This window comes from Hyperolius riggenbachi, chromosome 8 (assembly GCF_040937935.1).
Source record: "Hyperolius riggenbachi isolate aHypRig1 chromosome 8, aHypRig1.pri, whole genome shotgun sequence".
In the NCBI taxonomy this organism is placed as follows: Eukaryota; Metazoa; Chordata; class Amphibia; order Anura; family Hyperoliidae; genus Hyperolius; species Hyperolius riggenbachi.
Genome location: NC_090653.1, coordinates 198,819,053 through 198,832,539, shown reverse-complemented (window position 1 = coordinate 198,832,539; position 13,487 = coordinate 198,819,053). Strand labels below are relative to the sequence as shown.

The 13,487-nt window shown below is 42.0% G+C and overlaps 1 protein-coding gene across 1 annotated transcript in view; it reads right to left on the bottom strand.

Annotated features, from left to right (window-relative positions):
- Positions 1 to 2,562: 2,562 nt before the first annotated feature.
- Positions 2,563 to 13,487, bottom strand: part of BRCC3 (BRCA1/BRCA2-containing complex subunit 3) — a 31,720-nt gene continuing 20,795 nt past the window's right edge. Inside the window, exons 6-8 of the mRNA XM_068248097.1 lie at positions 9,216 to 9,347; positions 7,373 to 7,416; positions 2,563 to 2,763 (exon numbers count right to left, since the gene is read on the bottom strand). Of these exons, the coding sequence (XP_068104198.1) occupies positions 2,612 to 2,763; positions 7,373 to 7,416; positions 9,216 to 9,347 (328 nt within the window). The 3' untranslated portion in view covers positions 2,563 to 2,611. The remainder of the gene's footprint in view (positions 2,764 to 7,372; positions 7,417 to 9,215; positions 9,348 to 13,487) is intronic.

Genomic DNA, 13,487 nt, shown 5'->3' with positions numbered 1-13,487 from the left:
TGCTGGTTACAGGGATTGAGAGCCATCCAGAGACACAGGGCCATATGCAATTCACTTTTTCACCTAAGTTTTCTCCTAGGAGTTAATTTTTCATCTTCGATTTAAAACAACTTTTCAGCAATTTTCAACTAAAAAAGTAGGTGAAAAGGTATTATCAAAATTATTTTGAGTATGTTCTTGCTTTGTGCTGGCTTAAAAAGCATTTTATTGACAAGTTTAAAATTATCATCTAGGAGAAAACTCAGGTGAAAAAGTGAATTGCATATGGACCACAGTGAGGACAATGGATTGACATCTCCATGGACAAGTGGGGTGATGGGAATCATTTCAATGATGTCCTAATTAACATTGTTTTAAATTACCAAGAGGGTGTTCTGATTAACAAACTTTTTTGATTGTTTAACTTGCCCAGTGGGTGGTATGAGGTTGCTCACTGATGGAAGTATATTGTATGTTATGTACATTGAGGTGTACATGTTTCTTATGCCTTGATAAAGGGGACCTTGCTGGCCCTGAAACCATCGTCTGCTCTTTCGGTCAGATGAATATTGCGTGCGTGTATAATGGAACAATAAAACTTGTATTTTGTTCCTGAGAGTCTGTGTGGATTTCTCCTTCAAATACTGAATTTATGCTGCCTGGGAATCCTGCACCAGCACCCACAGTTTGCGGTTCTTTCTTGTACATCAAGCGCATACATTGAATATCTGCACAACCTCGGATGACATACCCATCTCAGCATGTAACTTCTATCAAGACGTCCTGAAGACACCAACAAAGGCCAGGTCCCTGGCCTAAAGAGGGACATAAGCGTCTCAGCTGAAGAACTTATAGGGGTTACCCCAGCATCTAAAACCAGATGAGACCTCTCCTTTTGATCCTACTCTACACATTAATCATTAAGTGTGGGCTCCAATTTTGTTTGTCTCCATCAACAGCACTGTTATAAACAGGCAGCAGCACCTGTTATGCTAGGGACTGGCAGATCACTGTCAGGCAGTAGCCTCGTTCTGATAATCATAACTATAGACATGGCACGGTAACACAATTGTACAAGAAGGTTTGAGGTGTTTGGCAAATCTACTAAATGCTACTTTCTTTATCATTTTAGAATCCTGCTATACACTTGCATCCAGGGCTGTGGAGTCGGTACAAAAATCTTCCGACTCCAACTCCGACTCCTCAGTTTATGAAACCACGACTCCGACTCCGGTACCCAAAATGGCACCGACTCCGACTCCTCGACTCCTTAGTCTAATACTTAACAGGGCTGTGGATTTTGTACAAAAATCAGGCGACTCCGACTCCTCAGATTATGAAATTAACGACTCCGACTCCAACTCCGGGTACCCAAAATTGCCCTAACTCCGACTCCACAGCCCTGCTTGCATCATTACCCACCCTGTGACAGCCTTAAAGTGTACTTGAGATGGGTGATTATAAAGAAAATATACACACCTGGAGCTTCCTCCAGCCTGATTGCTCCCACACCGTCCTCTTATGCCTCTCCGTTCGCTTGCAAACTGGCCCCGTAAAATCCTCCGGTCAGGGCCAGTTGGCACTGGTGCAGTACGGCTAGGCGTGCTCTCCTGTCTTGCTCCAGTCGCAGAATGCTCCTGGCAATGTGAATGCCGCGTAGGTGGCTTCGGACCGGAGGACTTTCCAGGGCCAATTGCAGGTGAACGAAGAGGCCTATGGGTGCAGTCAGGCTAGAAGCCCCAGGTATGTACATTTTCTTTATAATCACCTATCTCAGGTTCCTTTTAAAGGGCCTGCAGACTTGTGTGGTAAGACTTACTCTCTCTAATCATGGTGAGATTGGTTACCCCTCAGGTGACCTCCATCAGTAAGTACCTTTTTATAACACTAGTCCTTGGTGGTCTACATACACCATTTGGTTCTTCGTCTTTTTCTTTGAGATACTCAAAGATATTTGTATTTTAGAACAAGGTTATATATCCTTTTGTTTGTTTTAAATTGTAACAAGTGTATATCATTGTCAGTATTTTGTACCCCATGTTTGTTTCTTAGTTTGTACAGTGCCATGGAATATATTGGTGCTTTACAAATCAATAATACTAAGGGCTCTTTCACATCAGACAACGCGAGCAGGAGCCGTTCTCCTGCACGCGTTGTCTGCCTGCGGCGTGTCGTCGGGTATCTGCGGTGCGACGCAATCAGCGGCGGTAGCTGGTAATTAAACCCGACGGAAAACGCCGGCTCGCGGGTGCGTTGGAGGAAAAACTGCGCCCGGGTGCGTTGGAACCGCAACGCTTCCAAACGCAGCGTCGAGTGTGAAAGGTAAAATGAAAGTCTATGGACTTTCATCTTACCTTGGTTAACGCAAACGGCTGCCGTTTGCGTTAACGCACAAAGTCTGCCCTAATGTGAAAGAGCCCTAAGCAAATAAAACATACTTATACAGAGTAAATGTCTACAGTATAGGTCACTGTGATAAAGAACAGACACCCTGTGGCATATCTTTTACAACAGGTTTAATGGAGTAAAAAAAAAAAAAAAAAAAAAAAAAATTATATATATATATATATATATATATATATATATATATATATATATATATATATATATATAACCGTAGCAATTTAGAATATTAAGTCAAGCTATGCAACTCTTGCATTAATTTGTCTTTCTCCTCTTCTAATTCAAGGGCACGCTGATGATTCTGTTGCAGACGATCTTCCAGCCATTGCAGGAGTGGTCCACTAATTGCAGACATCTGTCCACACAAATTCTTAGTAAAAACTACAAAAGAAGAAAGCAAAAACCAAAACTATATAAAGTCATGTCAATAGTAATGGTCATGTATAGGAGAACTCATGATCAGTTTGGTCAGGTGATAGATATGCACGTTTCTGATTTGCTAGAAATGATCATGTGCTTAAAGCAGGATGTGATCACAGCAAAACAGAGCTTTGCAAATCAGCTGATCAAACAGATCACATGCTTCTCCACAAGTTCTAGACATGACCGTTACCAGCACAAGTAGTAAAAGCAATTTTAAGCTGGAATTCAGACAGGAGTAAAAACCTGGAAGTGGTAATAACCTTGCCCCATGCTTCCTATTACATATATAGATATTACAGACATAGGACCTGATGCATGAATCAGTGGTAACATTTTACGGGTACTAAAGGCAGGAAGTACACATTACTCCATTATCGTAATGGAGGAATGCGTGTGGAGGATAAAAGTTTTTGCCATCTATTTAGAAAGGGGTGATAGTGGTTAAAATCTGGAACAGCTTACCTCAGGAAGTAGTTATAGCAAACTCTATATCTGCATTAAGGCCTGGTGCACACCAAAGGAGTTTTTCTGAGCGTTTTGAGTTTTTAAATCTGCTGCTAATGTTATCCTATGTGTCTGTGCACACTGGAGCAATGAGGTTTTGTAAAAAACCCCATAGCATTACATTGGGAAGAGCTTTTAGAGGTTTCAAAAGCTCTTCCCGATGTAATGCTATGTTTTTTTTTTACAAAACCTCATTGCTCCAGTGTGCACAGACACATAGGATAACATTAGCAGCAGATTTAAAAACTCAAAACGCTCAGAAAAACTCCTCTGGTGTGCACCAGGCCTTACAGAGGGCTTGGATGCTTTCCTTGCATTGAAGGGCATCCACAGCTATAATTTTTAGGTAACTCCCAGAAGAGTTCATCCAGGAATTTATCTGACTGCCATCTGGAGTCGGGAAGGAGTTTTTTCCCCTTTTAAGGCTAATTGGCCCAGGCCTGGTAAGGTTTTTTTGCATTCCCCTGGATCAACTGGGGTATGTGCAGGTTCAGGATGGTGATTTATGTATTTATTTTCTGGTTGGACTTGATAGATTAATGTCTTTTTTCAACCAAACTAAGAAACTATGTAAGGTTCGTTTACCACTTGTTGAAAACCTACCCGTTCAGTACATTTTCTACACCTACTTTTAGCACAGGAAGCAGATCCTAATGTTAAATAAGATCTACTTCCACTTTTTTTTTTCCATATGGTTGGTATATGCTATAGTGTCTGATTCAGCATAAGCAATTCAGGTAGCCAAAATGTATGTGATAGCAGGTAAACAAGTACTTTGCCCACTTTAGCAAGTCTTGGTGTCAAAACAGCTAGTCAGCAAAGCTGCTTGTTGTCCACTTAAGTCCAGTTTGTACTGACTCAAGATTGTATATTTAAAGTGAACCAGAGATGAATGATATGTCAGGTTTTATAATTACCTGGGGCTTCCTCCAGCCCCCTTGGTCCCTCACAGTCTCCCCAGGCTGCTCCTGTCCCCCGCAGGAAGGCCCGGGACTTTGCCCATGTTGTGCATGTGCAGAAAATCAATCAGAAAAATGATCAGGAATCAGATCGGACCCATTGAAAATGATTATTTCCAACGGGTACGATCTGATTTCGGATCGTTTTTCTAATCACTTCTATACAAAAATTGATCATAAATCAGATTGGACCGGTAGGAAATAATCAGTTTGACCATCAGTCTGACAGAAAATTGCATTGTGTGTACTAGGCACATGGGGTCTTTATAAATAAACCAATTTAAAAGAGTGATTCTGCTGCTCTATCTGCAACTTTAATTCAAGGAGTTTACCAGTCCACACCCGGATCCACCAAAGATGTGTTGTAGCAACATTAATGCTGGGAATACACAGGTCGATCTGGCGGCTGATTAGCCGCCAGATCGACCCCCGTCGCGTCCCCGCTCGTCCGTGCGGATCGATTACCGCTCGTCCCCGCCGGCACTTCCTTATTAGCGCTCTATTCCCTGCCATTGTCCGCCGGTGGGGATCGAGCAGCTTGATCGGGCCAGCTGAATATTATCAGCTGGTCGATACACGGTACAGAAACGTACAGTGTATTCCGAGCATTAGGCTGCTTTCACATTGGGACGTTACCAGCGCACGTCAGAGCAGCCTGTAACGCAGCCCAACTCAGTAATGAAAAATCAATAGGCTGTTCACAGTGCCCATGTTGCGTTACATTGTAACGCTGCACGTTATTTGAAAGTGCAGCATGCTGTGCGTTCTGTTTGCACATGCTCAGTATTGTGGTTTTTTTTTTTTTAATATTTTGAGCAGGAGAGGAGGAGGGGAGAGTCCGCTATTGTTAGCCACATGGCTAATTAATATTCACTGCACTGCAGTGTAGTGATGGGAGGTTCGGCTCAATTCATTGAATCGATTCATTGAAAAGAGCCGGACTTCCTATCGCTACTGTTCAGAAACGATTCATTGAAAAGAGCCAGACTTCCCATTACTAGGTTCAGTCCTGCCTCTGAATCGATTCTGAACAGTAGAGATAGGAAGTCCGGCTCTTTTCATTGAATCAATTCATTGAAAAGAGCCGGACTTCCCATCACTACTGCAGTGTTTACTTCCTGGAGCGGCCGCTGATTGGCTGGCGGGACCACATGATGCGGAGGGTTCCGATCACATGGTCCCCGCAGAGTATCAGATAAAAAAGGCGCACCAACAGCCACACAACGCGGCTCACTGGCGTCCACCTCCAACACCACCAGGCGTTGCGTTAGGGGTACGTTATGTGACCTGGGTGTGAAAGAGGCCTTAATAAAGACCCACAGGCTGAAACATGTTTTAGTGGTTATGGTACTTGAACAAAATGTGCAATTTCTGCTAAAGTCCAGGTAGAGACCCAGTCATTTCTTACTTTGTCTTTATATAGATAAAGCCAAGTTTATCTAACCTTTACTGGTAAGTGAGACCAGAGACTCCTCTCTGCATATACTCCAAAACTACAATGGAGGTGTAATGCAGTGCCCAGAACTGTGTTCCATATTCCAGATGCAGCCTTACAAGAGAGATATAAACTGGTGCAGTATAATGCTAATAATATCACAAGTTTTCCCCTTTAATGCATACCAAAATTGTATTTGCTTTAGCTGCAACTGCTTGCCATCGAATATAATTATTTAACTTTGTCAACCAGTACTCCCAAGTTTGACGTCCGCATCTGTATCCTGTTTATTTTGTATGGTGCTAGACCATTTTACAACCAAGATGCATAACTTTACATTTTTCAACACTGAATTTCATCTGCCATTTACTTGCCCTTATAGCCATTCTATCCAGATCATTATGGAATATGTCAATATGTTCCTGTGGGTTGACAATTATGCATAGCATTGTATCATCAGCAAAATAGCAACATTACTTTCTACTTCATCTATCAGGTCATTAATGAATTGCAGAATACTGGTCCCATTACTGACCCCAGCAGGATCAAACTGCTCCATTAACCACAACTTAGCCATTCTATATTATAGCCATAGATAAGGATCCACGCACACAGATTCTTCCAACCTCAAATTCTTCACTAGACCGTTGTGAAGAACAATATCGAAGTACTTTGCAAAGTCCAAGTATATCATATTCCCAATATGCACATTGGCATGTACCACCTCATAAGAGCGGAGTATGCTAATCAAACAAGAAAAATGTGATTATTCTTTGCTATGAAATCTTGCGATGAAGAATAGTATCTCCTCGAATAGCTTGCACACAGGAAATAATTATGAAGGCTTGTAATTCGCAAACTGATATTTTATTACTCCAGATCTTCCTAAAGATTTTAAAAAGTACTCCTCTAAATAAATAAATAATAACAAAAAAAAATCTATACTATTGACACATATGAGTTGAACTCAACATGATCAAGCATGTTACATGCGAAATTGCCATTGTGACCAGCCACTAGACCTTCACCCATCCCTTTTAAGAGGCGCCAGAAGAATAAAAATATCTAAAAAGTTTGGAGGCAGTGGTGGACTTACCTCCTCAAAACAGACAAGATATGGCAACAAAGTTTAGCAAAAAAAATTATTTACATACTTCAGGGGAAAATGCAACGCGTTTCGCAGATATGACCCCACTTCATCAGACAATAGGTAGGAGTAGGTACAGTGCAGGTCTGTAGCAGGGCCAAGCACCTGTAACAGAGGCACTTGGCCCAGCTACAGACCTGCACTGTCATTGATCTGCTACAGCAGTGTCCCCCAGCCCTGTCCTCAAGGATCACTAACAGTGCATGTTTTATGGAATTTGACAGGTAATTAATCAGACATTTATTACCCCACCTGTGAATGTTTGTGCAAAACGTACTGTTGGTGGACCTTGGGGAAAGTGGGGAATTCTGTGCTACAGGTATATTAGAAATCCTCACTGGAGCTTATTCATAGAGTGGTAAATGTGAGGGAGACAACAACCAGCAGGAACAGTTTCTTGAGTAAGTGCTCTGGCTAGTTTTTATTTTAAAATTTCAGCAATCTTCAGGTGTGCTTAAACTAAAATATGAACACTGCTCTAAATAGCAGAATTTTGTATAAAAAAAATATGCCATCACTTACCAGAACCATTGTGAATCTTTGTGACAGAATCTAGATGTCCAAGACTAAAAAAACAAGCACAAAAGTGATCATCATCCTCAAGTATTTCTATTTTCAAAGCATATTATTACCACATGTACCCTTTTATGACGGTTGATGCTTGCAGAGCATCCCATACAGTGGATAATACGTAATCTCAAGTACCACTTAACACACACATTACGCACGTGTGTGCATGCACAGACTTCGTTGTACTTTATATACAGCTGACAGAAGGACGCTGCAGCTGACCAGAGGATTTCGGAATGAGGGAGAGTGTGAACAGAGCAACTGCTGGAGGCTGAAAGAAGCCCCAGGTCAGTTAAACTACTCTATTTATTTTCAGATTTCCTTTAAATTTGGCAGAAATCTCACTTTACTCCTAATACCCTGACCATTTGGAAGAGATTGCAATATAAATATAATCTACAACCCTTCCCCCAACCTTGAGTTATTCCATAATCCTGATTTCCCAGAACGCAACGATCTGCTACTTTACTTGGTGGAAAATCACTAAGATTACTACACTCAAAAGCAGAGCTCCCCAACAGGACAACTACCCAACATGCAGCAACTTATCAATAGATCTTTCCAGTTGTGGACAGACTTAGACTTAAAGTGGCCATACACTACTCGATATTGCGACCTGATCGGCCTTCCTATTTAAGAATCTGTGTTGCAACATGGCCGCCCGATCAACCTTTCGATTGATTTCCAGCCAAATTCAGTTGAAAGGATTGGACATGCTGAAAAATCTTAGTCGCGAGTGCTTGATCAGATGTGCAGTTGTAACAGCATGCAATATCGTGGCAACCGGCATACCTGATAGATCCCTGGTCAGTATCCCCCCAGGTGTAAAAGTGTGTCATTCCCCCCCCCCCCCCCGCAGTATAAAAGTCTCCCCTCTCTGATGACATGACTCCTGGCCTCCTCCGGTGTTTGCCTTCACCGTAAGCACCTATTGAACTGGAGCATGTGTGGCGTCACGTGGTACAGTGCCTCGGGGTGAAGCCGAACACTGGAAGAGCCAGGAGTAATGCCGGCAGAGAGGTGAGACTTTACTGAGCACGGGTACTAAAGGGACACTTTTACACTTGAGGGGAACGGCCTGGCAAGCAAATTTCTGATAAGATTTCAGCATGAAATGTGCAGTGTATGGGCAGGAAATAGATCCCTCTCTGATCAGATTCGATCAGAGAGGGATCTATCTTATGGTCACTCTGCTCATACATTGACCTCAAAGTAAAGCATTGTGGCAATCATGGCTGCCACATTTCTAACTGGTAAATTGTTTTATTTCAACAACTACGTAGCAGGGGCATGCAGGTAGAATTCCTAGGTAAACCTTGCTCTTACACTTGCAGCCAACAATTGTCATGGTAAACCAACATTTCATTTAAAATCTTGAGCTGTGGTCTAGAATTTGCAGTTCATAAATGCACTATGCTTTATGCTACAATTAATAAATGTATTTTCAACTTTAAGAAAACCTGAGGAGAGAGGCCTTCAAAGGCTGCCATCTTTACTCCCTTTTGTGCAACATGCCAGGCTTTCATGCTGCCGTTTTAGTTTGGCAAGTTCTGAATCACATGACTGCAGTCACAGCAACCAGACTAGCAATGATATGTCAGATTACATGAGTTTCACATTCTGAATCAGTGATTTGGAAGTACTAGACGAGACGCATATGTATGCCAGACATGTGGCACTTTTCTTTAAAACAAAGTAAAGATGACAACCCCCACATTGGAGTGCTAGTGGTGAAGCTTTACTTTCATTTTCTTCAAGTTTCCGTATGTAACACTTTAATATATACTGTGCATACTTGTGTATTCTACGATAAGCATCTTGCTCTTCCTGGCAAAGGATTCTTGGAAGCTCTACCGCTGACTCCAGGCATACTTTCCGGATTGTTTCTTGTGGGACTACATGAAGGGGAATTTCTATTCTTTCATACCTGAAAAATGTGAATATAAAAGTATCAGCAAAATCTACTTAAAGGGAGTCTAAAGCGAATCTAAGAAAAAAAAAAAAACTAAAAAAAAACTCAGATACCTAAGAAGAAAGAAGGCCCTGAGTCCTACAGAGCATTCCAGTTTCTCTGCTGGTCCTCGCATTCCACCGCTGAGCCTGCGGTGGAACAAGGGGACCAGGAGAGGAACAAGAAAGGCTCTATAGGACCCTCTCCTTAGGAAAGTATCTGTTTGGGGTTTTTTTAGATTTGCTTCAGATTCACTTTAAGAGACAAATCAAATTGCATCCACTCTGGTTACAGTCATATGACAGTTACATTGGTAACTATATAACTATATTGGTAGCAGATAAACAGTCAAGTCAAGATAGCCACGGGGAAGCCAGCAATTTCAGAAGATACCGCTACACACAATCCATTTTTCACAACTGGAACAATCATTCCTGATCATTTTGGCTAGAAATCTGTAAGTATGTACAAGGCTCAATGCTTTAAAGGGAACCTTAACTGAAAAAAGAAAAGGAGTTTCACTTACCTGGGGCTTCGACCAACCACCCGCAGCCATCTTTTGCCTGCGGTGTGCCGAACTGGTTTTCCGTTCCTGCGGCACAGCTAAGTTTTAATTTTACACACAATAACTGCGCACTAATGATTCTACAGTCCATCCACCATCTATGCAGATAAGTGTCCAGACTCCAGATATCTTCCTTTGACTATCGAGGCTAGGCAGACCAAATTGTGAGTCACCACCACCACACCCCAAGCAGTGGGCACTCACCATTATAGTTGACCGTCTATTACATGGGTCTTCAGCGCTTATGGGGTCATCTGGCCACCCCCTGCCTTACAAGAAAGTTTCTCTGTCAATCCTCTCTCGTTACTGTAGAACAGGCATGGGCAAACTCGGCCCTCCAGTTGTTACGAACTACAAGTCCCACAATGCATTGCAGGAGTCTGACAGCCACAGTCATGACTCATAAAGGCAAATGCATTGTGGGACTTGTAGTTCCGTAACAACTGGAGGGCCAAGTTTGGCCATGCCTGCTGTAGAACCATATCACCTCAAAGAAATATATTCAAAAGGCTCCCATAGGGTAAAAAAATTGTAAAACCATTTTAATAATAAAAAGATTTTGCACTCACAAGCATTGACGTGGTTTAAGGCACAGAGTTTTTACGGGCTCCACCCCACACGTAGGCCGCCGGGTCAGCTATGTTGCGTGTCCTCCTTGCCTGGTCCCGCTAGTCCTCACATCTGCCTGGATAAAAGCTCCGCTAGCTTGACTAGTTTCGTCGCTTTAAGCGACTTCTCAGAAGCATGCACGGCCATTAGTGCTGCTAAAACTTATACCCTTCATGGATAAACACCCCCCCGCCCTCCCTAACCCGGAAGTGGCTGGATGCTCTTAACCTAACCAATGAGAACGGCTGTTACTGGAAGTAGACCTAGCGGTCTGTTGCAGTGTTGCCAACTCATCCCTTTAATTACTGACACGTTTAAGCTATACAGGTTCTGGGGCTTCTTACACATAATGAGTGCCTTAACTGCATCTACCTAGCCACAAAACCTGTATAATTCATATGTGTCAGTAATTAAAGGGATGAGTTGGCAAAACTGGTCTGTTGATAAGCAACCTTCCGCCTCCGTGTCGTTTCCTACTCTTCACTTTCTCCGCCCACGGTGTTCCTCCCATTTCCACCTCTCTCCATGTAGCGTCACGGCAACAGCTCCTCCCATCAACAAACATCTCGTGGAGCTGCCGCTGTAATCAATACTTATTCATTTTGTCATTCCCTTCTATCGAATACTTTTACCTCTCCGGTGGAAGTGTGGGGTACACCCTTACAGTCTATAATTTTCAATAAATCATTTCATTACCATATACTACTATTATTTTGGGTCGTTTCTACATACCAGTTCAAACGCATACATAACCCATATTGGGCGACCCTAGAGTCGCATCAATGCTGTGTTTTTCCATAGATTTTGTCTGCATATACACCCACATAATGTATAATGGCGAATATATAGTCTCACGGCTGCAATTTCCTTTATAGAATGTTACATAGTTACATAGTTATTTTGGTTGAAAAAAGACATACGTCCATCGAGTTCAACCAGAGGACAAAGTACAACTCCAGCCTGCTCCCTCACATATCCCTGTTGATCCAGAGGAAGGCGAAAAAACCCTTACAACGCATATTCCAATTAGCCCCAAAAGGGAAAAATTCCTTCCACTCTCCAGATGGCAATCAGATAAAATCCCTGGATCAACATCATTAGGCATTACCTAGTAATTGTAGCCATGGATGCCTTTCAACGCAAGGAAAGCATCTAAGCCCCCTTTAAATGCAGGTATAGAGTTTGCCATAACGACTTCCTGTGGCAATGCATTCCACATCTTGATCACTCTTACTGTAAAGAACCCTTTCCTAAATAAATGGCTAAAACGTTTTTTTCCTCCATGCGCAGATCATGTCCTCTAGTCCTTTGAGAAGGCCTAGGGACGAAAAGCTCATCTGCCAAGCTATTATATTGCCCTCTGATGTATTTATACATGTTAATTAGATCTCCTCTAAGGCGTCTTTTCTCTAGACTAAATAAACCCAGTTTATCTAACCTTTCTTGGTAAGTGAGACCTTCCAACCCACGTATCAATTTTGTTGCTCGTCTCTGCACCTACTCTAAAACTGCAATATCTTTTTTGTAATGTGGTGCCCAGAACTGAATTCCATATTCCAGATGTGGCCTTACTAGAGAGTTAAACAGGGGCAATATTATGCTAGTATCTCGAGTTTTTATTTCCCTTTTAATGCATCCCTCAATGCAGCGGCTTGGCATTGAGTACGATTATTTAACTTGTTGTCGATGAGTACTCCTAAGTCCTTCTCCAAGTTTGATGTCCCCAACTGTATCCCATTTATTTTGTATGGTGCTAGACCATTGGTACGACCAAAATGCATGACTTTACATTTTTCAACATTGAATTTCATCTGCCATTTATGTGCCCATATAGCCATCCTATCCAGATCCTGTTGCAATATGACACTATCTTCCTGAGAGTTGATGATTCTGCACAATTTTGTATCATCTGCAAAAATAGCAACATTGCTCACTACTGCATCTACTAGGTTATTAATAAATAAATTGAAGAGCACTGGACCCAGTACAGACCCCTGTGGGACCCCACTGCTAACAGTCTCCCATTTTGGGTACGATCCATTGACCACAACTCTTTGTTTTCTGTCCATTAGCCAGTTCCATATCCATGCACACAGACTCTTCCCCAGTCCTTGCATCCTCAACTTTTGCACCAGACTTTTGTGGGGAACAGTGTCGAAGGCCTTTGCAAAATCCAAGTATATCACATCTACAGCATTCCCAATATCCTTATTAGCATTCACTACCTCATAAAAGCTGAGCATGTTAGTCAAACAGGACCTGTCTTTAGTAAACCCATGTTGATGCTGAGAAATAAGATTATTTTCTACTATGAAGTCATGTATAGTATCTCTTAGTAACCCCTCAAATAGTTTACATACAACTGATGTTAAGCTTACAGGTCTATAATTTCCTGGATCTGATTTTTTGCCCTTCTTAAATAATGGTAAAACGTGGGCTGTACGCCAATCCACTGGGACTCTGCCAGTTGAGAGTCACAAAAGATAAGATAAAGGGGTTTATCTATAACTGAACTTAATTCCCATGTTGATGTTTTAACTTTTTTAGATACACATCCAATGGGGGATATAATCCATGTAATCCCGTTAGTACTTACTTTGTTTTCAATGTAAGCTGAGGTTAGAGCATTACTGCCAAAGTCTTTAGTGTAAGGCCATTCAATTGGCCAGAATAGTGACTTATAATAACTGTAACAACAAAAATGGGAACATCAGTGCCCACCCCTCTTATATCAAACCCCCCTCCCCCCCAAAAAAAACCCAACATTTATACTAATCACCCCATTCACCGCAATCTTGTGTGCTAAGCTTTGGCATTTACTCTGCACCCTGCTTTTTTAATCATTACTCAGAAAGCAAACTAAATCAATGTCTATATTGTGTCTCCTAGGCTTCAGTGTGTCAAGTAAATAAATCAGTTTGGTTTCTCTTTGCAAGACTTCT